At 40.1% G+C, this 22,539-nt stretch overlaps 1 protein-coding gene across 1 annotated transcript in view; it reads left to right on the plus strand.

The window, feature by feature from the left end:
• Nucleotides 1-251: 251 nt before the first annotated feature.
• The window catches only part of LOC146145675 (uncharacterized), a 60,905-nt gene continuing 38,617 nt past the window's right edge, over nucleotides 252-22,539 (plus strand). The window contains exons 1-7 of the mRNA XM_083390648.1: nucleotides 252-708; nucleotides 2,959-3,085; nucleotides 4,226-4,334; nucleotides 11,316-11,388; nucleotides 13,330-13,480; nucleotides 18,088-18,217; nucleotides 18,865-18,947. Of these exons, the coding sequence (XP_083246774.1) occupies nucleotides 252-708; nucleotides 2,959-3,085; nucleotides 4,226-4,334; nucleotides 11,316-11,388; nucleotides 13,330-13,480; nucleotides 18,088-18,217; nucleotides 18,865-18,947 (1,130 nt within the window). The remainder of the gene's footprint in view (nucleotides 709-2,958; nucleotides 3,086-4,225; nucleotides 4,335-11,315; nucleotides 11,389-13,329; nucleotides 13,481-18,087; nucleotides 18,218-18,864; nucleotides 18,948-22,539) is intronic.

Consider the following 22,539-nt stretch of genomic DNA (forward strand, 5'->3'; position numbering starts at 1 on the left):
TAGGTAATAATTAAGCTAGAGAAAATCACAATTTGCCAGTTGTATAAACACAAAAACGGCACCGGTGACACAATTGCAATAAGTCTTCAAGAAACGTGACATCGGGCCGAACAACTCCAGGCAATTTGATGAATGACAGCGATCGCGCAACGCAAAGTGGCAACTCCACCGTTTAAAACGCAGAGGAGCTTTAGCGACGTGAAACAAAAATCCAGGCGCCTTCGCCAATCGCAAAAGAAAGCGCCTAAGCTATGAACGAGCTTCCAAGCAGGCAGGCCTCGGCGCTGGAGCAAGCCGATCCAGCAGCGGCTACAGGAAAAGGAAAATCAGGCCTTTCCTCAGGTGCCTTGAGAGCCGCGGAGATCCCATTGTTCGGTTGCTCGCTCCTGCCGGACGAAAGGTTGGGCACGAAGCCAGGCAAAGGGAGCAGAGTCAATAACAACACCGTCGCCTATTCAGCAGCGCGCCAACGGGAAGTGAAGGCACCATTACCGGTGCAGCTTTCTGCCGCTAACACAGCTACAGCGTTCGAGGGACTTACCGATGCTGCCGAAGGTGAAAATTCCAAGCTTCCCACTGAGCGAGGCGCGGATGCGATGACTGTTGGTGGTGATGACGCTGTGCCGAGTAAAGATGAAGCGGCCAAGATTGAGGAATTGCGAGGCGCCAAGGAACCCATAGACGGCGAGGGCTACGTTCTTACACCAGGTCGGTTAGACTCGTTGGTTTTTCGTTGCTTATATTAGGGTTTTGATATTGTGTTGCCGCAAAGCTGCGTAAACGCGACAAAGCAAACGATCGGAGTGTTTTAAGATTTTTTCATCTTCAAAAAATTAATGTTTGGTTGTATCGTTCTACCTAATCAGCTACAGGCCCACGTGGTTACAATCCTATTCACACCACGAGTTTTATTATCACACTACATTAAATAAATCACGATGAAACATTTAAACTTGTGATAGATTTCATAAAACGAGAACTACTACGAAAATTGTGTTAAACCAATTATTTTCGACCGGTGTTCCATGGTGGTAGTATTTTCTAATAATAATTTACAGTACTGTTGCGGCTACTAAAAATGTTAATCCTTACATTTACATGTCTACCATCCTTATATTTGGTCGATATGTTTTAAATTTGACTATTATAGCCCGATACCGTTTTGGTCAGAATGGTTAGGTACAAATGTTTCTAAAAATCGCTCTACTGTATAAAAATATAGCAGCTTGTTCCTTAACGCAAATTTAACGTATTCAGTGGAGTGTCATTAAAAATTAAAACATACTAGAGAACCAGTAAAATCAAAATGCAATTTGCCAATGAACCCGAACGCACAAAAATAACATTTTGTACTTTATAAAATCTCTTTATAAGATGTACCAGCAGACTCAAAGTGCGTGAAGGTCAAAACCCGCTTAAACATACACAGGCCTTTTACGTGGGCACGAATTTGCGCGGCTCCTTCAACCATTTCTCACCGTTCAATACGCACGTAACACGGAGGCGCGAAAATAACTTTTCAAGGAAACTGGGACGCTGATGACCCTGGACTGTTTGTGGCGATGGCTGCGATGCACCTATAGGCAGAGTGGGTTTGAAAGTGCTGAGAAGGGCACTTTTCGCCGTGACAGCATTTCGCACACCACCTTTAAGCCCGGGCCAATGGAGGAAGTAAGCCAAGGCGCGCACAAACGAATACCAACCTTAGGGAAAGTTTGGGACCTTCGCATTGTTACACCTCGAATCGACATGTGCCGCGCGGTCATTGCTGTCGAATATTTTACTATGGGCGCTCGGATTATTTTGCAAGGTGTATTATTATAACCGTTATTTATTTGTCGATATTGTAGCTTTTAAATGGCGTTTGGTTGCCATTGGTATCTTGCACGCGCCTTAGTTAAGGTTTTGTAATCGTTAGTTCCCTGGTGTTCAGAATGCAAATTGTTTTGACAACGTTTGTACTTTTGTGGTTGTATCCGGTGTTATGACATGGATACGTTTTTGACAACGCACTCTCCTCTAACCAAGAAATGTAGTGACCTCCCTTATGAGTAATATGAGTAATACGTGTTTCCAGATACACTATGGAGTGAAGTTATTGTTTAAAGATTTACGCCTGTTGAATAATGGTCAACAAGGAAATTTTAAAAATCACTTTTTTGCGGAAACTTATTGTTTAGTTTTTACTTACTTTAGAGATTCTATGTAGGTAACCTTATGATTACTCCATTTATTTTTCGTCACGAGAGCATGTAAACAAAGTAGAAAGATTGAGCATAATGGCCAGAACAGTGGTTCTCACCCTTTTTTCTTTCGTGGCCCATTTACGTTGCAAAAAAATTCTGTGGCCCAATAAATTTTCATAAAAGAAAAAAACTGTAAAATAGGTTTAGAACAAAGTACAGCAGAACATATTTGCAAACAGATAATTTATTCAACCACGCATTAATGAGATACTTGCGGCTGAACAATAAATCTACATTCTTTTTTAATTCCTTCTGAAGTCATTATTCCTGTAAAATTAAATATAGTGACACAAATGAAACTAAAAGATTTTAAAATTGGTCTGTGGCCCACCTCAAATGTTCTTGTGGCCCACCAGTGAGCCATGGCCCACTGTTTGAGAACCGCTGGGCTAGAGGTTGTAGTTAAAACTAGAACAAAAAGATATGCTACCTACATCTGTATGAGCTTTAATATTCATTGTACTTTAAAGTGAAGAGATTTGAAACAAACGTGTTCTTTCGAGTGAAATTCAGTAGACATCATTCACAGTGCCACTGTTTACCGTTTTGGGGCAACAGGGGCCAGTGCATTTTCGAAAAAGGCCTAACCCGGCATTTTGCAAGTTTAAATCGCTCGCATTTGTAAAAAAACTGCATCACACCAAAATATAGTTGCAATCTGTTGGCAAAGCCATCAACACGAGTTTAACCGTACTTTTCCTTCAAACTCCAGACCGCCTCATGACCGGCGCCGACTGCAAGGACGCCCCCTTCTCGCTGTTCGAGAACCTTCGCACCTGTCCTTACTGCGACCGGGGCTACAAGCGTATGACGTCACTCAAGGAGCATATCAAGTACAGGTGCGTAATGGCCGATGCGTGTTGTTTTCCGTGTCCTGGCGACGGCACCCGAAGTTAATTGGGGACTCCTGGGACTGGCACCGCGGCGGCTTGTAGCTATGCAGCGCTATTACCGGCAAAAACGAAGACACGCGCATGTTTGGTAGTTACTCTTTTCTTGCACCGAAATAACGTGGAGGGTATAATTATAAAGCCGACGAAACCTGCTGCGCCGTTTTGGGCACGTAAGATTCACGCCATTGTTTTTTTTTTTAAGTTAACTTAAGTCAAACGTTTTTCATATAAACACAAAAAAGGCAGTGTTTCTTTGACCAATCGCCTACTCTATGAACTTATTACAACGTTAGGTTAGCAACGTTACAACAGTCATTTATTTTATCTAATCAGTTGTTTTGGCCTTTGTGCCTTAATAGCTTACAGGTTTGTCGCATTGCCCTTTATTATAATTATAACCGCTTTGAAATATATAATGGAATACAATTTTGGGCAAAAATAGTACTTATGGTAATATAAATCAGGCACTTTTATATAGTGAAGAAACGACTGTTTGAGTTTTGATATCTTAAAAAATCTCATGAACTTTCGATAAACGTTGCATTTATCTTCCACGTAGCTGTTTATTAGGAATTCAATTCGTCAGCTAATCTTTAATCCAAGCAAGCCGTAAGTCAACGAATTGTGACGGATTAGCCAATGCTAGTTCCTCAGCAAAAAAACAACTATTGCACTATCACGTGGATGATATTAATTTGTTGGTGACGTAATGCCTATTGGTATACTGCAGCGTAGCCATTTTGTACAGCCTGTGATCACAATATAGTTAGTATGGGTTCGGTCATTAAGGCAAAAACTTGATAGCTTTGAAAAAACGGCAATATCAACAAAAGTTTAAGGCCGGCGAATTAACGGAAAAATGGAAATACAACAGTTTGAAATCTTCTGCTTTTTAAAGTTTATCCTTAAATGTTGTTCGCTAATGATAGATTATAGCGGAACAAATTTAAGTTTTTGTTCGACAAATTGAGCTTCGTAATAAACGGGACCAACCCAATTGTAATCACACCCAATATCGGTATTTGATCGTAAACACAATTAGACAAATTACCCCATTAATTGAATAATTGACTCTGTAAATCACAGGCACGAAAAGAACGAGAACAACTACATGTGCGCGATCTGCAACTACACTTTCGCCTTCAAAACTCAGTTGGACCGGCATTCTGCTTCTCACAAGCCGGGAAGAGATAAGGTAAACGACGATATACTTTACGTAGACGCCTTAAATTTGAGTTAGGCTGTTCTAAAACCCCAAAGATGCTTATTGTGACTCAACAAATATACGTTTGGTCGGTTTGAAGGTTACAAGGTAACTTAAAGTGCATCGTTCTCCAGATAACAATTAATTATCTACACTTATATAATTAGGTAACTGCGAAGCCGACATTTTCACTTGGTATTCTAGTGTCACTACTTTTGTGTATAAACTTACAAAAGTCTGTTGTCTGTAATAAACAGATTCCATATGCTGTGAAAATATTTCCTAAACGATTCAGTGACGAGAACGTCAATGCTTAATATAGCTATCAGCAATGTTATTTACCACAACTTGTGACGAATTGCGTAACTTATAGTTTGAAACGAAACAGTTTAATACTAAAAAACAACAAAATCTGCAGATCCGTACTGTTACACTTGCTTGTGAATCATACTTTCGCACGCCATACGGCGCCACGGGGTAGATATTCACGGCTCAGAAGCTCGGTGTGAGAGATACTGGACGACAACTGTCTGGCGTTGTGGCAGTGCTACATTAGTCACGTCGACATGCAGTGGGCACGTGGGCTTCTTTGCCATTAAACTTTCCATTTGATTCCGCGTTTCCTTTACACATTTTCCCAGTCCTGCCGAGAACAAGCTGTTTTCTTTCTCAAGTCGAGCAAATGTCGGGAGTGTTTGAGTTGGGAGAAAGGCGCTTTGCCTCGATTCCAAATACTTCTGGCCCGACGCGGACCGCATAAGAATGTACCTGCCTAAAGTCGGTGCCAAACTCTACTCCCGTCCAAAAACACAAGCAGCTCTACTGGAAATTCCCGCCTATGTTGTCGCGCGGCACTACTGGCTGCGTTTCGGTTCCAGATTTAATCGAAAGGCAATTTCCAGCTTTTCGAGATGAATGGAATGGTTTCCTCCCTCCAGAGTGTTGAAGCCCAGTCTTAGTCATGCCGTGTGTGGCTCCTTTTGGAAGTCGTTTGATGCCGGGAAAAAGCTTATAGCTATTCACACTCCCAAATGATCGTCGTAAGATGTTTCCAGGTTGTTTTGTGTTTCAGCAAACCAGGCAAAAATACTTTGTATAAGGTATAGTTATGCCGAAAGAAGACACTATAGTGCGATCCAAACTTTGCCGACATAAGTTGGTAGTGTGTGAAAGCTTCTAGCAGCTTGTTTTACACGCAGATATATTGTTGCTGTTGACACAAAGAGTTTAAACATACACACACATACAAACAATAAAACTAGAAAAACGTTAAAATAATCTGTGCGACAGTATAACTTCAATTATTGTTAAAATTGGAGGTACGACCTTTTCTGGACGAAAAAACAGGCGATTGGCATTGTAACTGTTTAGCATTCTGTTTCAAACTATTCAACGATTCCGTTTAACAGTCCTGTTTTATGTGGTTCTTTATAATCTGCTAAGGGTGTGTACCTTATTAGGAGCCAAGCATTATATATTTTTTGGTAAATACGTGGAAGTCTTGCGCGTATTTCAATATAGACAGAGTGTATTTTCACTGTTGGTGAAGTTAATTTTAACTTGTTAACAATATTTAACAAGACTATTATCCTTGTCTCCTTTTGACACTTAAGTATTCCGTTTTGAATTACTTGGCGTCAAAGTGATCAGGCAGCTGTCAATTCGCAATTATCCCCGCCTTCCCCTTAGCAGCACGTGCGCCGCGTATCCTGCGAAGTTCAAACGACCGCAAATTGCACAAATTGCAATCACGGTTACTATAGTACAACGTGGCAGCAGATCCACAAACATTGAGGCTGCTGATTGGTGGTAGGATTCAGTACACCGGTGGCTATTAGGCACCACGCTATACGCTGTGTAGGTGGCACTACTATAGGCGGTGTGCTGTGAGTTCAGCTGTCGCGGTAAACAGAGGTCCCTGGCCTTAAATCCCAAGGGAAGAGTTGCACAACGTTGCCGATTAGCTCACCTCACCGCAGTAATCGAAATCGCTTAAGAGATATTCAAGGCCGCCTTTGCTTAGCTTAAAGGCTCTCGGCTCTATTTTAAACGCTTTTGTTTTGAGCTCTGGTTTGAAACTTTTGGTTTTTAATCAAACGACGTTGCTACACCATCGACTGAATTCCACAGATGCTTGTCTGAGATATATATTTAACAAATCTTAACTGTGTGAACATGGTTCTACACGTGGAAAAATGGAACCATTCAAATACATCATACTAACTAGATTTACAATAGACAAGTATTCTCAAAGTTTTTTGTTTTCGACCTACTTTGTGGAAATAAAATATATTCGCTGCACTCTTTCTAAAACAAAATTATCAATTACTAGACGGTAAAGTAATATTTAATTACCAGATTATTATCAGTTTTTATAATAAACAGTGTGCATTAAGTCTCGTATGCATTCCTGTATGACTTTTGTAATACGAATTGGTCATTTACAAAGCTACCAATAGTTTTCGTGTCGCACATTTTGCATTTTGATGAGGGAATTGTCCATCATTCAACGAACATTTCTAACGAAATTCATTAAGAATCACTTGCCTGTTAGTTTGGTCAACAACATTCGCTAGCGTTTAAATGCAAATTTTTAGCTGGATAAATTTGAGCTCCCACCTAACGCTCGGTAAATGGTCAAAATCGTGCATTAAGGTGAAGATTTTGCATTGCGAAAAGCCTCTTCCTTCGATTGGTATCGCTTAGTGTGGGATACAGTTTCAAAGACGTCCGATATTGCCATTGTTCTGGCAAGCGTCGCGATTTGCATATTAACTTGCAAGACATGGCGCATAGGTGGACTAGACAGGGTTTTGTGCAAACTTCTAAAACCATTCAAATTATAACAAATAAAGAAACAACTGGATATGGTATAGCTTATCCCAGTGGTTCTCAACCAGGGTGCCATTTCTAATTCTTAAGGGCGACGAGAGATATTTGAGAATCTTTAAAAATCTGCTTTTTGCTCAACTCTTACAAATTTTAGTGTCAGATTAGAGTGGAACAAATTTCAAGTGCAACTTCCTACGTTGTGTAGAGTTGGTGTGTGTTGTTCCAGTTCCGTTTATTACGGCATTATAGTTAATTGCCTACGGAAAATCTTGTAGGGGTGCCGCATTCTGTTTATTATTTCTAAAGAGTGCCGCCAGCCATATAAGGCTGAGAAACGAGTCTTAGGTCGTAACCAATAGTTAACAGATGTTAACTTGCAAGACATGTTGCATAGGTGGGCTAGACAGTGTGATAACTTCTAAAAGCATTTACATTAAAACAAACAAACAACTGGATATGATATCGCTTATAGGTCGTACGATATTGCGTTTTAAGGTTTACCAAGCAATAGTTAAAAGGTGTTAACTTGCAAGACATGTTGCATAGTTGGGCTAGACAGTGTGATAACTTCTAAAAGCATTTACTTTAAAACAAACAAACAACTGGATATGATATCGCTTATAGGTCGTACGATATTGCGTTTTAAGGTTTACCAAGCAATAGTTAAAAGGTGTTAACTTGCAAGACATGTTGCATAGGTGGGCTAGACAGTGTGATAACTTCTAAAACCATTTAATTTCAAACAACAGCTGGATAAGGTATCACTTATCGGTTAGCCGGTGCGATCTGGCGTTTTAAGGTTTGTCAAGCGATAGTGAACAACTGAACAGGTATTTGACAATGGTTAAATACCGATTGTGCGCAGGAAATGTTGCGTATTTGAATAGGCAACAGCTGGATTGCGCTGATTTGCCTGAACACAGTTTGAGATCTCGTTTGCTGTCACAATCACACAACGATGGCCGGTCGAACGTATTAGGTGATCGAAACCGCCAAGAGTACTTCCTTAAAGCCTCCCAAGCCGAAAACACGAGACGAATTGAATCGCATTTCGTGCGAAACAGGCGCACACGGCACAGGTTGGATCTCACGTAAACACGTGCATGGGTTTCGTCCTATCTGACAGGCCATACGGTGAGTTGCCTTGCTTTCACGTTCTTCTCTTAACGTTTCTCCCAGGAACCTTTGAGCATCAAAGGGGTCAATATGGGACTAGCTCCGCGAGCTTTGAGTGAAAACAGGCCTCGCGACTGGGCAGAGCCACACCGTCACCTTTTCCAGAGGCCGCGTCAGCCCATAAGGGGCCCGTCGCAAGTGCCCTACGATCGATTTCCTGGCATCGCGTTCTTGAATTTATTCGCCCGACGATTGTCGCCGCTCGCTGAGTTTACCCGCGTTCGATTTGGGAGATAGCGTTGCGCCGCAATCGTGTCGTGGTAGTTTGTCTACTTATGTTGCGCTGATTACCCTAATGTTACGGAAAGTTGGTTTCGACGAAGAAGATGTTTCTCGGAATATCGTTGAGACAGATTTGCAACAAACGCTATTTTTAAACAGTTTAAATTAGACAAAAAAAACTACTTGAATAATGTTGTTTTGGGGTTCCCTTCCGTTAGATTTTCAACAAGTGTTCCGACAGTCGACTTGTGTGTGTTCATGACCTTATAAAAAAAAATTGCATTTGTCGGAACGAATACCCTGTTCACCAGTGTTTGTCAAACTTATTTAGCTTGTGGCAGACCAAAATAACATCGCGGCAAAGTTTCAACAAAGCAATTATAACCTACATTTTACCGAAGGCAAGATCAATACACCATTCATGTCAGTAGTATAATGGATATTATGCTTTTATATTATGGCTATTTGTCATTCCATTAGTTTATTTCTCAAAAAAGTTTCGCGATATGAAGCTTGTGAATCGCTGCTGTCTACCACTTATTACGTTCAACAAGGAATCATTGAACAAACTGCAGACTATGGTAGCCCTATTATATACATGACCCAGACAACTTCGAACTGTCTGCATTATATAGAGAAGCAAGCCGCAGGCACGGTCTGTATTATAGGGGGAATCGCTTGAACGTGAGCCCACTAACGACTCACCACACTTCCATAGACACCCCCGGGAGTCGATATGCATCCTATATAATCACTCCGACTCAACAGTATCTTCCAGTTTGTAGTGTGCATGTTTCGTCCCAGGTGTGGCTTCATAGCTTATCAGCTTTTTTACGTTCATCTCGCAGTTTCAGTCGGCTGTTTTCAACCAAAAGCAGCTTAGTTAGCATTCATTTATGAGCTTATTTAGTTAAAGTATCTTCAACATCTTAAAAAATGTATCAGTTCAGAATTTAAAATCGTCTTGAGAGGTTCTGAAAATTCAGAATTTTTCCTGCATTTTCATTGTCATCGAGTGAATGGCTTTTATCTCCAGAAATCAATTCGCCTTCTATTCATTCTATCCGAACATTGACTTTCATTCTGTCGTCAGTCAAGCGGCTTCTGTTTGTCGATTTAGCGCTGATATCTGTCACCAGTCAAGATTATACTGTGAAAATATAACCGTTGTCCATAAAAGTGTTTCTTGTGTTCAGTTTTCGCTTTTCAGCTGGGTGAAAGGTCCCACTTAAGTGTGTGTGTTTTTTGTTTGTTTTTGCTTGTGCATGAAAAACTTCAAAACCCTTTTAAAAAAATTATATAATACTTAACCCTTCTACAAAAAACTAAAAAACACAAAACCCTTCCAAATAAAATTGTTGAGCTTGCGTTTGGTTTTGGTTCGAAGTTCTTCTTTGTTTGATTACCTCAAAGCGTTTGCTTCATTTTTCATCGACAAACGTTGCGCACATTCTTTATCGATTAAAATGCGCGCGAAAAAGGTGTTCGTGCACGTGTTGCACCTGACTTTCTGCGGACTTTGCCTGTTGATCCTGCTGTGAAAACAAAGTAGTTCCATAGCGCTGAAGCAACAATTCAGGCTTACTTCTTCAAGGAAGAGAACATTTTTCGTCTCTTATCAACTGTATTTTCGGCGCAAGAGAACGTTTTCGTCTCTTCTTAAAAAAAGCGGCTATTTTCCGTCTCTTATCATCTTGGAAACCACAATTTGCCCAGAGTCGCTACGTCACCACATAGTGACGTTATCGGTTAAAAACTTCACCCACGGGCGGCGACGCATTAATGACGCACAATGGCGGTCCGGCGCAGGTCGCGCGGGCTCCGTGTGGTCCGGGAAGTTTAAATCTCGGAGGGGAGCTGAACGGTCCAGCCTCCGCCAATCCACAGAGCTTCTTCGGATCGTTTCGCTGGAGCCGGAAAAACAAAGTCCTCAAGTTCTACCTCCGCGAGGTTTCACGCTCTTTTGCGATTTTCTTTAAAATCTTGGTGAAAAAATCGTAGGTTGGATGAAGTTTTTTGTTAAGTGTTTCGAAACATTGGTTATGCTTTTTTTTATAAACTATTGAAACTTTTTTTTTTTTAATCGGCTTATTTTTTAATCTTGGTAAGAAATGTTTTTTGGAAATTTTGTTGATTTTTCTAATTGGGGCTTGTATTTTAGCTTTACAACGAAAATGTAACAGAGTTTAACAAAAAAAAGCAGAAATATTCCGACATAAAAACTTCGTACGACGAGTTTTTTAAGTTCTTTCTCAAAAATGATGCTATTTTTTATGAAACTAAATTGGAAACACAATGCATATATTAACGCTGAAAATCAAAACTTTTGTCTTTGAAAACGCCATTCATAGTACAAAAGTAATTGTGCAATAAATTTGGTAAAACTATTTTAGGTTTCCTTGTTTCGGTTTGATTGACGACCGATTAAACGAGTAGGTAAGGTATTCTTGAAACTTATTTTCTTCCGCCTCATTCATTGTTTTGTCTCCTATACATTTATTCAAAGGGTTGCTGATGTTCTGCAACGCTGGCAATTAATGAATAACATTAGCCAGGCAAATTGCTGATAGCGCAGAGCACAACAATGTGTTGTTAGTGTAACATTAGAGGAAAAACGTTGAATAGGTCATTATCAATTTTCGTGTTTACATTTTGGACGGCGCGAACCAGCCATACACACTTCCGTGAACTGAAGCAGAACAGTCGAAAGCACGACGCTCATCTTATAAAACTTGTTTTTAGGTATGCAAGGTCTGCGGCAAAGCGTTCATCAACATATACAGGCTTCAGCGCCACATGCTCACACACAACGCCGGTGAGTTGAGGGCGTTTCTCTAGTGACATCTAGCGGATGTATTGTCGTTTAAAGTACTAGGACAAATATCCTGCTAACTGTCACGCCTATTTGACATTAAAATGGTACACGAAAGTGTACCCGGCCCCAGAAAAAAACGGATTTCTACCATTGGCTATTCAAATTATTATTTTACGAGTTTGCAGATAACTTCACACGGAATTTTTTTATAAATTTGATGAACGCGCTCGAGTCCAAAAAATAAAAGTCGTGTCAAATTTAAACAAGCACAAAATATTTCAAATTAGATTATTCCTCATCTGTTACAATTTGTTTTGAAGCTGTTTGCTAAACTACAAATAACCAACATATAATTTAGGGCTAGGCCACTAGGTATTAGCTTTTTATTATTTTAAGAGAAAAAAATTTTAAGGCACTAGTTCATCGAATATTAACATTTTTTTGGTATTAATATTATTGTGTCGGGATATAAAGTGTAAAAAAAAACAATTCGTCACAAGACGTACAATTTCGTGTTGAAAGCGGAAGCGAAACTTTTAACCGAATAAAAATATCTTGAAATCACCCACTTTGATCAATGTTCAGGCTACTTACTTAACGACCTGCTAAATCGGTGGAAATTCCGATTATTACCACCTAATTGGGTCGGTCTGTTAAATGGAGAATCATTCGAAACGATGTCAATATCCGGCGTAAAAGGTTACCGCTTAGCAATCTGCAATTATCGTCGAGCTGCTGAGACAAATCCAAGTCAGGCGAACAGGGCAAAATGTAGGCTAAGTAGTCCTAAAAAACAAAAGTTTTAAATGAAACAGGAAAATTAAACAAAAGTACTGTTTTTGGTCATGTTTACTTCAAAAGTTATACAGTCCAATACACAAGTGTTTCGTACATTCGTTTTTGGTGAGTTTTAGAAAATATCGTTTGGGAGACCGTTTTGGGGGAAATTTATCATTAACATACTGTTTAGAAACAAATTAACATCATTTTTGTCTAAATGTTTGCTATAAAAGCGGGCGACTTCTGTTTTTACCATCTTTTAAAGCAAAAAAAAATCAGTTACCGCTTAGAATATCCAATACCTCGTATTTTGTTCTTAAAACCAGTATTTTAATCAAAATGTACTAGCGATGCGATAGCAAAAATCATCACGTTATTTAAGTCGAAAACTACTTCCCTATGGAGTAACAAAAATCATCAATACAACATTTAAAAACAGATCAAATTGAAACGTACAAACGTAATGTGTCCCGCGTTGATCATAAAGTTGCGCAACGCTGAGACCTAGGAATCTTTATGGCTAATAGGGTATTTTCTAATTGAAACTACTTTTCAACGAGGAACAATGTAACACCATCCGATCCGGTACCAATGACGTCATTACTATAATTATAATTATATTTTCAAACGAAATTACTTTTTAACGGAAATAACGATTTAATAGCAAACCTAAAATGCTGAAACTAATTGGGTATCGCATAAGATTAGTATCGATAACATCACTTGAAATCGGTCAAATATCATTGGACTTTTCTACTAACCGCTGCGACTTTAACGTTTTTTTCTGACCCTGATTTTAGTCAAAAAGTAATATTGATACAAAATGTCGTCATTATAAAGGTCAAATAAAAGTAAAACGCGCAAACGTGATGTTTGTCGGGTTTTTAGCCATAATATTGCTTTAGCGCATGCTATTTACAAAATAAATTACATTTAGAATTAGCAAAACGCTCAGTAGGATCGCAAATCATGGCTAAAAAAGTTAAAATTAGCTTGGTGTCGGATCGGCATCGATTCGATACCAGTCTAGTATCGGACGACTAACGATATTACCACTTGGAGAGAAGTATCGGCTTCATTTACAGATGCTACCACTTGGAATGGGGTATCGGCTCTCCTATTAATTATGGGACATTCCTACTAACCATTGCGACGTTTTAGGAAGCAGGAAATTCACTTGCGACGTGTGCAGCAAGTCGTTTAAGTACAAGCATCATCTTAAGGAGCACGCACGAATCCACAGCGGCGAGAAACCGTACGAGTGTCCCAACCCGAACTGCAACAAGCGATTCTCACATTCGGGCTCTTACAGGTCAGTTGGCCATTCAATAAATCAGTGATTCTCGTCTTTTTATTGCCTTACGGCAAACCTCAAAGATGTTAAATAGATTTTTCGGTCCCCCTATTTTTTTTTGAAAAAAAAAATGTCACTATAAAACTGAAAATGTCACTATAAATGGAACTGGAACAACACAATCAACTTAAAACATTTAGGAAAATCAAAAATCAGATTCTTAAAACTTCTTAAATGCCCAACGGCACCCTTGAGCATTAGAAATTTCACACCAGGGCACCACTGCACCCTGGTTGACTACCACTGGTTTAGATACTTCCAGGCAGGGCTGCGGAGTCGGAGTCGGGACTCGACGGAGTCGGTTTGTTCTGCCGGAGTCGGACTCGGGACTCGAGTAAGACCGCGTAAAACTACCCGAGTCCCGAGTCCGACGTGCGCATGCGCAGCCAAATGTAAGATTTTGTCGAGTCTCGAGTCCAGCTCTGCTTGTCTTTTACCCATTTACGCAACTAAATTAAGGTGGATTTTCTGCTATCCACTCATATTGGTGTCATAATTGATCCACCCGCATTACATGGTTTAAACATATTTCACCATTTGCTATTACACTTTTACAACTTACATTTTTCCGCCTTAACAGTTAAAAAAATTGATACTGCGCATGACCACGTCGGATTCGGGACTCAGGTAGTTTTACGCGGTCTTACTCGAGTCCCGAGTCCCGAGTCCGACTCCGGCTAAACAAACCGACTCCGTCGAGTCCCGAGTCCCGAGTCCGACTCCGACTCCGCAGCCCTGCATTTAAGTGATATCTATACATTTAAGTGATAGGTTTAAATTAATCTCGATTATTTTCAAATGAAAGAAGCACCGGACCCCTTAACGGCTACCGTATAAAACTGAATTTAGGCGATTTATAAAACAGAAAAAAAGATGGACAAATGTTTTTTGTAACTAAGGAATGTGTGCTAGGTCGAACCTGAAATGTTTGCGTTATATGTTTCTGTCGATCACAAACTCTAAACTGCATCGAGACAAAATCATGACGAGAATGAACGTTTTCCAGTAACTTACTGAAATAATGATATCGGTAGACTATGCTCTTCTGAATCTTTTCTAAAGTACTCCTTGTATGGAAAACAAATACGCAAAATAGATAAAAACTGTAATTGCAATGTGCTTCGACTTTAAAAAGATGACATAGGCCAGTTGGGAAAAGGTTGACCTGTCGGTAAACTGCGTGGCGTCGCGGTCACAACGCAATAAACTGCGTCATCTCTGCCTTACTTTGACGCACGATGAACTCACTGCTGAACTATCAGTTTAAGATTTGAAACGCTCTCATCCGTGAAAATCAAAAAATAGTTTGACAGCAAAGCTTGCATGACAAGCTGCCACCTATATACATTTAAGGGCACAGTTTAATTCGAGGTTCTAAAAACATTGCAAGGCTCTCAAAGCAAAAACCAGCAGAACTTTTTTCCAATCACGCCGTCAATCTACCCCGTTATTATAACTCGATTGGGCCCAGAGTCCAATTGCATTCTGTCGCCTGTTCGAACAGCGATTACCTGTTATTCCATTTTCACGTTGCTGGAAAGCTAGACAGGTTTGACAGCCTCTGCAGGCCGGATTGGATTGTGAGCGAAACGCGTACCGACTAATTAGCCACGGCACCTATATTGTACTTCAGGATACGGCTGCGGCAATATGGCACCTGCACTAAGTTACTCGATATAGGTTATCGGCGAACTTTGTGACAGCGATATTGGCGGTTTAATCCAAATTGACATATCACACAATACATATAATAGGATTTAGTGTGGCCTTTTTTTAATGCAGAGCGGTTATTTTATATTTAATGTGTTTTTTCTGGAATACGAGAAGTTTCTTCTCGAAACAGTTTTTACTCTACCTTACAAATATTTACAAATTAACTAAAAACCTTGCTTTCATCGCTTGTCGCAAAATCTTCATTGGACCTAATTTTATTTTTAAACAAAAAGAGAAAATGAACTTCAGCCGCAGTAATAATATGCCTGCGTTAAGTTTTCTGTACGGGACCAAAAAATAGCGCGTCACCTAGAAGGCACCCTTACCACTAGGGTTAGACTACGTGTACCACAGAAGAATCACCATTTGAGAAGAATTGTTGAAGGTTACGGACTACGGTCATGCGAAAAACTGATATCATAATTCCATTTGTATGACCGCAGACTGTTTTGTCCAGCCCCAACTGCGACACCCAGTGTCTGCACCGGGCGATGTCATTTTCTGTAATTCGATCGTACTGCGAAAAACATATCGACGGGAAACTAGTTTGGAGGTCGAACAGCGAAATTCACATTTTCCATCCGTGGCTGATGTGTGCAGCAGCGATCGTCCACCTTCCTCAACAATTTCGCGTAAAATCGCTTCCAACAGCGGCACAAAACAACACCGATCTATCCCAGTGAATGCCTCCGACTCTTCGTTTCCATTGCGTCGTTTGCTGGAAAGACGTCACTCGCGAATTCATCCGACTCGAGTGCCAACGTTTTTCGGCGAGCCTATCAATGGCTTGTTTTCCTGTCGAAGCACAAGCACGTAATGTTGTAACCGACACCCAGGGTCAATTACCGCGTGTGGTTCGCTTGCTTGTTAATGACACCAAACACGCAGGCCCATCTAAGGCGTGTCGTGACTGTTCAAGCCAGTCCTTGTTGAAAAAATAACAAGTCCAAGTAACTTGTAATCCAAGACAAGTTCGAGTCAAGTCATTGCTAGAGACAAACGATAAAATTGGTAACGTCGCCCATTTTCAGCAATAAGTCTACTAAGCAAATTGAGATTAATAAATTTATAACAAAATGTTAATTAAAAACACTTCATTTCAACCCAAGTCATTTGACTAAATGTCATTTGACTAAATGACTTAATCCTAAGTCAAGTCATTTGTCTAAAAGAACTAAGTCAAGTCAAGTCATTTTAAAACTGTTACTTAAGCGCAAAAGTAATTACAACACATTTGGCAGTAATTCTCAAACTGTGTGCTACTACAAACCATGTTGTAAAAATCTAGGCATATTCCTCATAGACAATAGGCATGCAAGCAAGCTTACGAGACTTGAATGCACAATATATGCTTTGGAAAGCTAATCATATTGTTGTATTTACCTAATGCCTTGACATGTAAGAGCCTTTCTCAGGTCCCCTAATATTGTTTTTAAAACCTGTGCCACGTACAATTTTTTAGTTTTTTTTGGGCCGCGCGATAAATAAAATTGAGAAGTACTGACAGTTGACATTGCTAACTTCAGTGGAGTTCGCTGTTGATGATATCTGCGTTATTAATTTCGTAGTGAACAACTTATTTATTTCCGATGACCTTTCACCATGAAGGATACGCACACATATGTGCTCAACGATAAAGGCTTATGTGTCATGATCCTTTCACAATGTCAGTATATTTTATTAAGTTGCTTAGAAGTGGGGACATGGAATGGAATACGACTAACCTTTAGGTTTCATATATATATTTTTTTTTTTTAACTGGTAACTTTGTTTTTTTTAACTGGTAACTTTGCAGTTACGAGGGATGGCGTTTTATTCTCATTAACAAAGTTTTGTTATTATTCACAAGCACGAACCATACCTCCTCATTTGGCTTAAAGTGTAAAACGTGACACTATGAAATTGCGGTCCTGTGCGAAAAAAAGTCTGGTTCGCAAACCACATTACGTTCGTCCACATCAATCATTCCCAGACGGTGTAATTTGTTGTGTTTGCTAAAAATACTGCGCCACAAACATTCGTAGCGTCACGTTGGTTGGTTGGCAGAAAAGTACGCCGTCTGTAGTCTAGACTAGGGCCAATTACACGGCAGGTTGTATTCACGACTTATGGCCGCATGTTTAGGTGAGCCCTAATTGGACCACGCGTCTTGATGACGGGGATTCCCCGATACGTAATACCAGTGGCATAACCCAAGAGCAGAAAAGCTCGTCTTTTTTGAACTGTGCTCGGTCGCATCATACAGTGTCATACTTTCAATCCTGCGTGGCCCAAAAATTGTCAAATTTTCGCTCAGGGTTGCTTCTTTCTATGAAAAGGTTGGTGAAAGCATTAGAATAACTACTTTAAATTATGAGTGAATTTTCACTAAAACTGGCGTCTTTAAACCTCCGGCGTAATCTTTTTTTTCATCGGGTAAAATTACGATCAAACTGATCGAAGGCTCTCCATTTTTTCAACGTCTTACATACAAATACTTTCTTACATACAAATACTTTTTCAATAAAAGGTTTTAAAAATACGATATGAATTTTAATACACTAGTAACAAACCGTGACAAATGAATGGTGGATTGACGGTTGATTGATTTTTGTTTTACATTTTCAGTTTTTAAATCCCATTTGTGTTAATAATTTTAAAGTCGTAACGTTATCAAAAACCAACAGCAAACTAACGTCACAACAGTTTGAACATTGATAACTTGTAAGATACAAGTTCGTATGGCACGTCTTAATCAAGATGTTTTTGATCTACTTGGCCTTTTTGGTTTTGAAATTTATTAGCAATTACAGATCCGTGCATAGTGAAACCAACTTGCACATTGGTAATTGAAAACTTATGTCTGACCACAGCTCTCACATCAGCAGCAAGAAATGCATCGGGAACGGCAACAAAAACACAGGGGGGAGCTTTTCTTATTCACCTTCCGGAGAAACAAACAACCACGTCGCAGCAGCCAAAGTCCCAACCGGATTCGCAGAGGTGACTTCATTGTATGGCTGGGATTTTACTAAATGAGACCCGCGGTTCCCAAAACTGTGTTCAAATGAAACAAACGCCAGATTTAGGCGGTTATCGGAGTTCGTTTGTTTTCCAAAATCTAGTTCAGGGTATGGCTTTTTTTTTTTTTGAAAAAATTATGATCTTTGGGAAATTATCGGCATTGACACTGTACTAAATTACGACATTAGTAAGGCCATAAAAGCAAACATTTACCAAAGGTAGAATTTTAAACGTAGTTGTATAGTCAATTTCGCTGTATAGGATTGTTACTTTCGGTTTCCAATTTATTATGTTTAAAAAAAAAACCTAATAATCGATAACGCTGTTTTACATTGCAAATAAATTTAAGAATTCGCCATCTACCGCAGTAACAAAAATATAGGATATATCAACTTCAGTATGTTTTAAGCCGATCTTTGCATATGTTTGGTTTCGGCATATTAAAAAAATTGGACAACAACAAGTTACACAAAAAATATAAGAGTTATGCGTCAGTGTTTTATCGTAAGACTTTGCTAAAAGGGAATGTTTAACGAACCCTCGATTTTCCAAAAGAGCATGATTCGATAAATACTTTAACAGCAATATCTATTGAAGTCCAAGCTATATTTGGTGTTTTTTCGCAGGTTTCTCGGCTTAACGGGGAATTCATAAGCAAGTTTATGCAAACCTCTCCAAATTGCAAAGCCGACTCGCAGGATTCTGAAGTGTAAGTAAACTGGTTGGTTTTTATTCGCATGAAACAAATTTAATTTTCATCAGAGACTGTGGCTATGGTGTGAATCGACGAGACAACAACCTAGTGGGGTGAAGGTTGTTAAAACGCGCATAGAGCCATCACTCCATTCCAGAGCGCAGCCAAATTAGGATCTAGGATTGACCAATATTATCATATTGGTTAACAGGCTACCATTGTACTAGTAATATTCGATGCTCATATTAAAATCTGTCAACTTCGATACTTTTTGTTACGCTAAAGTTGTTCGCGCTATAAATATAGCGTGTAAAATTACACGCGGCTGTTTTTTAAAGTAATAAACCGTTTAATGGTCCATATGTGAGTGTCAGTCCATATATGAGCGTCAAGATCCGGGGTCTGGGGTTTAGCATATTGGTCACACAGGCAAGTTTAAAATAAGGCTCATAACTTATGTGTGGATGATGTTTACACTTTTCGAATGCAGAAAACAGTCGCATTTTTGTCCTGTTTTTAAACACTTTTCAGCATCTTGACCAGTTAATCTGATGCGTATCTGATGCGTGCGTGAATACCTGAAGCAGTATACGGTAGAGGTGTTGCCGCAGATTTTTATTCAAAGCTGTGTAAATAGTCACATCAGCGCTCCATCAAATCTCCCGAAAAGCAGGCCTTTTTCAGCGCAGAGCATATGTTCGACAGCAATTAACTGGTCGTGTTGTTGTTTTGGGGAGTTGACGCGTGCGCTTGTGCGCCCTGTTGATGGATTACCTGCTGTTGGCATCGGAAACTCGCCTGACAGTTTACCTCGAAAGCGCGTTCCCCTTTGCAAGGAAAAGATTAACGCGCGCGCCTTCGCCGCCTCTACGTCTATCCCTATCGCGTCTTCGCAGAACCTTGGAGGCTCGGGTGGGCGAAGCGTGGAGATAAGTGGCAAACCGGAAAGCGCCGCACGTGTCTGGCTAAAAGACGAAGAAGTGTAGCGTTTTAAAGCGAAACTGCTGCGTGAAACTCGCGTGGCCGCACCGTTGTATCCCTTCACACAACAGAGTATATTTTAAAAGGAAACAGTAAAACTTCTATACCTGAGTATAAGTAAACTTGAACAAACTATGGGGAAAACTCCAATAAGGAAAAAGTAAAGCGTTTTGCACCGTTTCAGCGCACCACGTCGTAGAGTGTATTTAAAAGTAGAACCTCTATTCATTGGTCAACTTGAACAAACCATGGAGGAAAAACTACAATAATGAAGAAGTAAAACGTTTTAAAGCGAAACTGCTGAGTAAAAATCGCGTAGCCGCACACCGTTGCATCTCTCTACAATAAAGATATATTACTATTTCCAAAGGGAACAGCAGAACTTCTATACATGGGTAAACTGTACCGTACCGAACTAAGGGAAAAATAATATCAAAGGCAAGACACACTATGGGAAAAAAGTAAGCTAAAAATAAAATATATTTTTGGCTGTCTATGAAATCTACAGAACAAACCCTGCTGAGCCAAACCGTTTGGTTATAAAGCCTTACGAAAGAGACCGATGCAATCAGCAGAGAAAACCTACGCTTAGCGTCGGTTGCTACGGTATTATTGAAACCATGTGATAACCTATACACATAGTGGTGAAGCATGCAGTACACTACTTAAACAGCTGGTGGCTATTATCCGGTGACCCTTAGTCACAATCTGTACCAAAGCAAGCGCAAAGGTTAGCTGGATAGCTCTATTTCCACATTGCCTATGCATATCCCGGGTCAAGCGCTCACGAGCCACTAATAGACGCGCGAGTCTAAATATAACTCCACTCCACGCGTTCTATAAATACACAATTTCCTCGCCTTGGGTTAAAGCAACAGGGAATCGGGAGCTGGAATTGGGCGCGTTTTGGGTAAAAAGTCCACGGTGCGAATTTCTCACCCGAAAACGCAGGCAAGTATAGCACTAAAGCGCGGCCATATGCTGAGGCGTGATCTAATACCCTTTGCCCAGTGTAAGGCACCGCAACATGTTGTGCACTCGCAACGGAAGGTAACAATATTGAGACGAGCTGTTTCAGGAGCCTCTTCGCCCTTCGGCGTGGAACATGCACAAAAACACATGTTGCTTATGACTCGTCCATGTTAAAGAGAAACCGTTTGAAGCGTGATATAGTAAACATAAAGCAGAGTCTATAGGCTGCTTTTTCTGCTGATCATGAACTCAAAACGGAAAAGATCGAAAAATACTTTAACACTTAAGAGATGTTGTCACTTACTAATTTAGTTCTTGAGGCAATTTGTTGAAACACAATATTTTTCCATGTAGAAAACATGAAAATTAAACCAATCCCAAAATACGTTTTTCTTGTCATGCTGTAATTGTTTAGAATTTAAAATTAGCTCTTCTTCAAATAGTTCTGACCATTATCAGAGCTCAGAAATGTTATAGTAAAGCGTATGTAAATTTTATCTTGCGTGTTATCAAACACAGTGTTGCCATATACGTTGCAATCTCTATTGCATCGTGAAATGCTCGCCTAATTTGCATTGTGTCGTCTAAACGGACATTCATAGACACTACACACGGGGACTTCTATTGTTACGAAAATGTCATCATCGGAAACGAAATTAGGACTTGTTCGCCAGAAAGTGTGCAAGCGGTCATAGGGCGTGCCTTGTTGCACTAGCACGCTATCTCTCCCGGTCGTTCGGTTTCTGTATAAGCTCCTGTCGCCAGTACTAATGCCACGTATTTCTTTCCACGCCCGATTTGGTCTTCCCTAAGCGCGCGGCGCCCGCCTGGGAATGGCCATGCCCAAATTTGTCAAAAGCTCAGTGATTCGCAGTCCTTTTGCGAGGCTGGATTTTGCAAGTCACAGCCTCGCACTGTTCCGGCGGCTACTTATGTGAACTTAGTAATACGGCGCGAGGGCGTGTTCGTGTTAATGGCGCTGCATATATTTCCGGGTGACGGGGCGCCTGGCGGTTATTAATAACGCCCGGGTTTTTTTCCTGCGCGCGCCTTCATCGTGAAAGGTATACGGTGCCAGGCTGGACGCGTCATTAAAAGAAAATAAGAAAAAAATCAATAAAAGATAGAAAAAAGGCGGGACGCGTCATGGCAGGGAGAAATTATCCGCAAGAAACGGCGCCCAAAAAATAATCTGGCATTTAAATACACCTTTGTAAAGGCGAACAATTTTCCGAAACGCGCCTGCACAATTTTAAATATTTATTTAAGGTTAAGTGAGGGGTACTGATAGTTGCAATCACCGTTTGGTGAGGCCGAAAGGTTTTTGAAACATAGACTGCACTTACGGTAGGAAGTGCGTTTCCGAAAGGATTTTGGTGGGCTGAATATGGGAAAGTGACATTTGTAAACACTTTTCGTGAGGCGCAAAGGTTTTCCGTAAATCGCCTAGACGAAATTGTACAATTCTATCATTCAAGGGTTTAGGAAGTGATGAAATAACAATATTTCCACCCTTTTGGTGGCCTAAAATGTAAGCAGAAAAAAAAACCCTCAGAGATATAAACGTTTCAAGATTTCATTGAAGTTCAAACGAAGCACGTAAGAAAGTTATAATTTATTTCTCATATTTCATCACCTCAAGTTTTAGACGCAG

Source organism: Ascidiella aspersa, chromosome 5 (assembly GCF_963924565.1).
Source record: "Ascidiella aspersa chromosome 5, kaAscAspe10.2, whole genome shotgun sequence".
NCBI lineage: Eukaryota > Metazoa > Chordata > Ascidiacea > Phlebobranchia > Ascidiidae > Ascidiella > Ascidiella aspersa.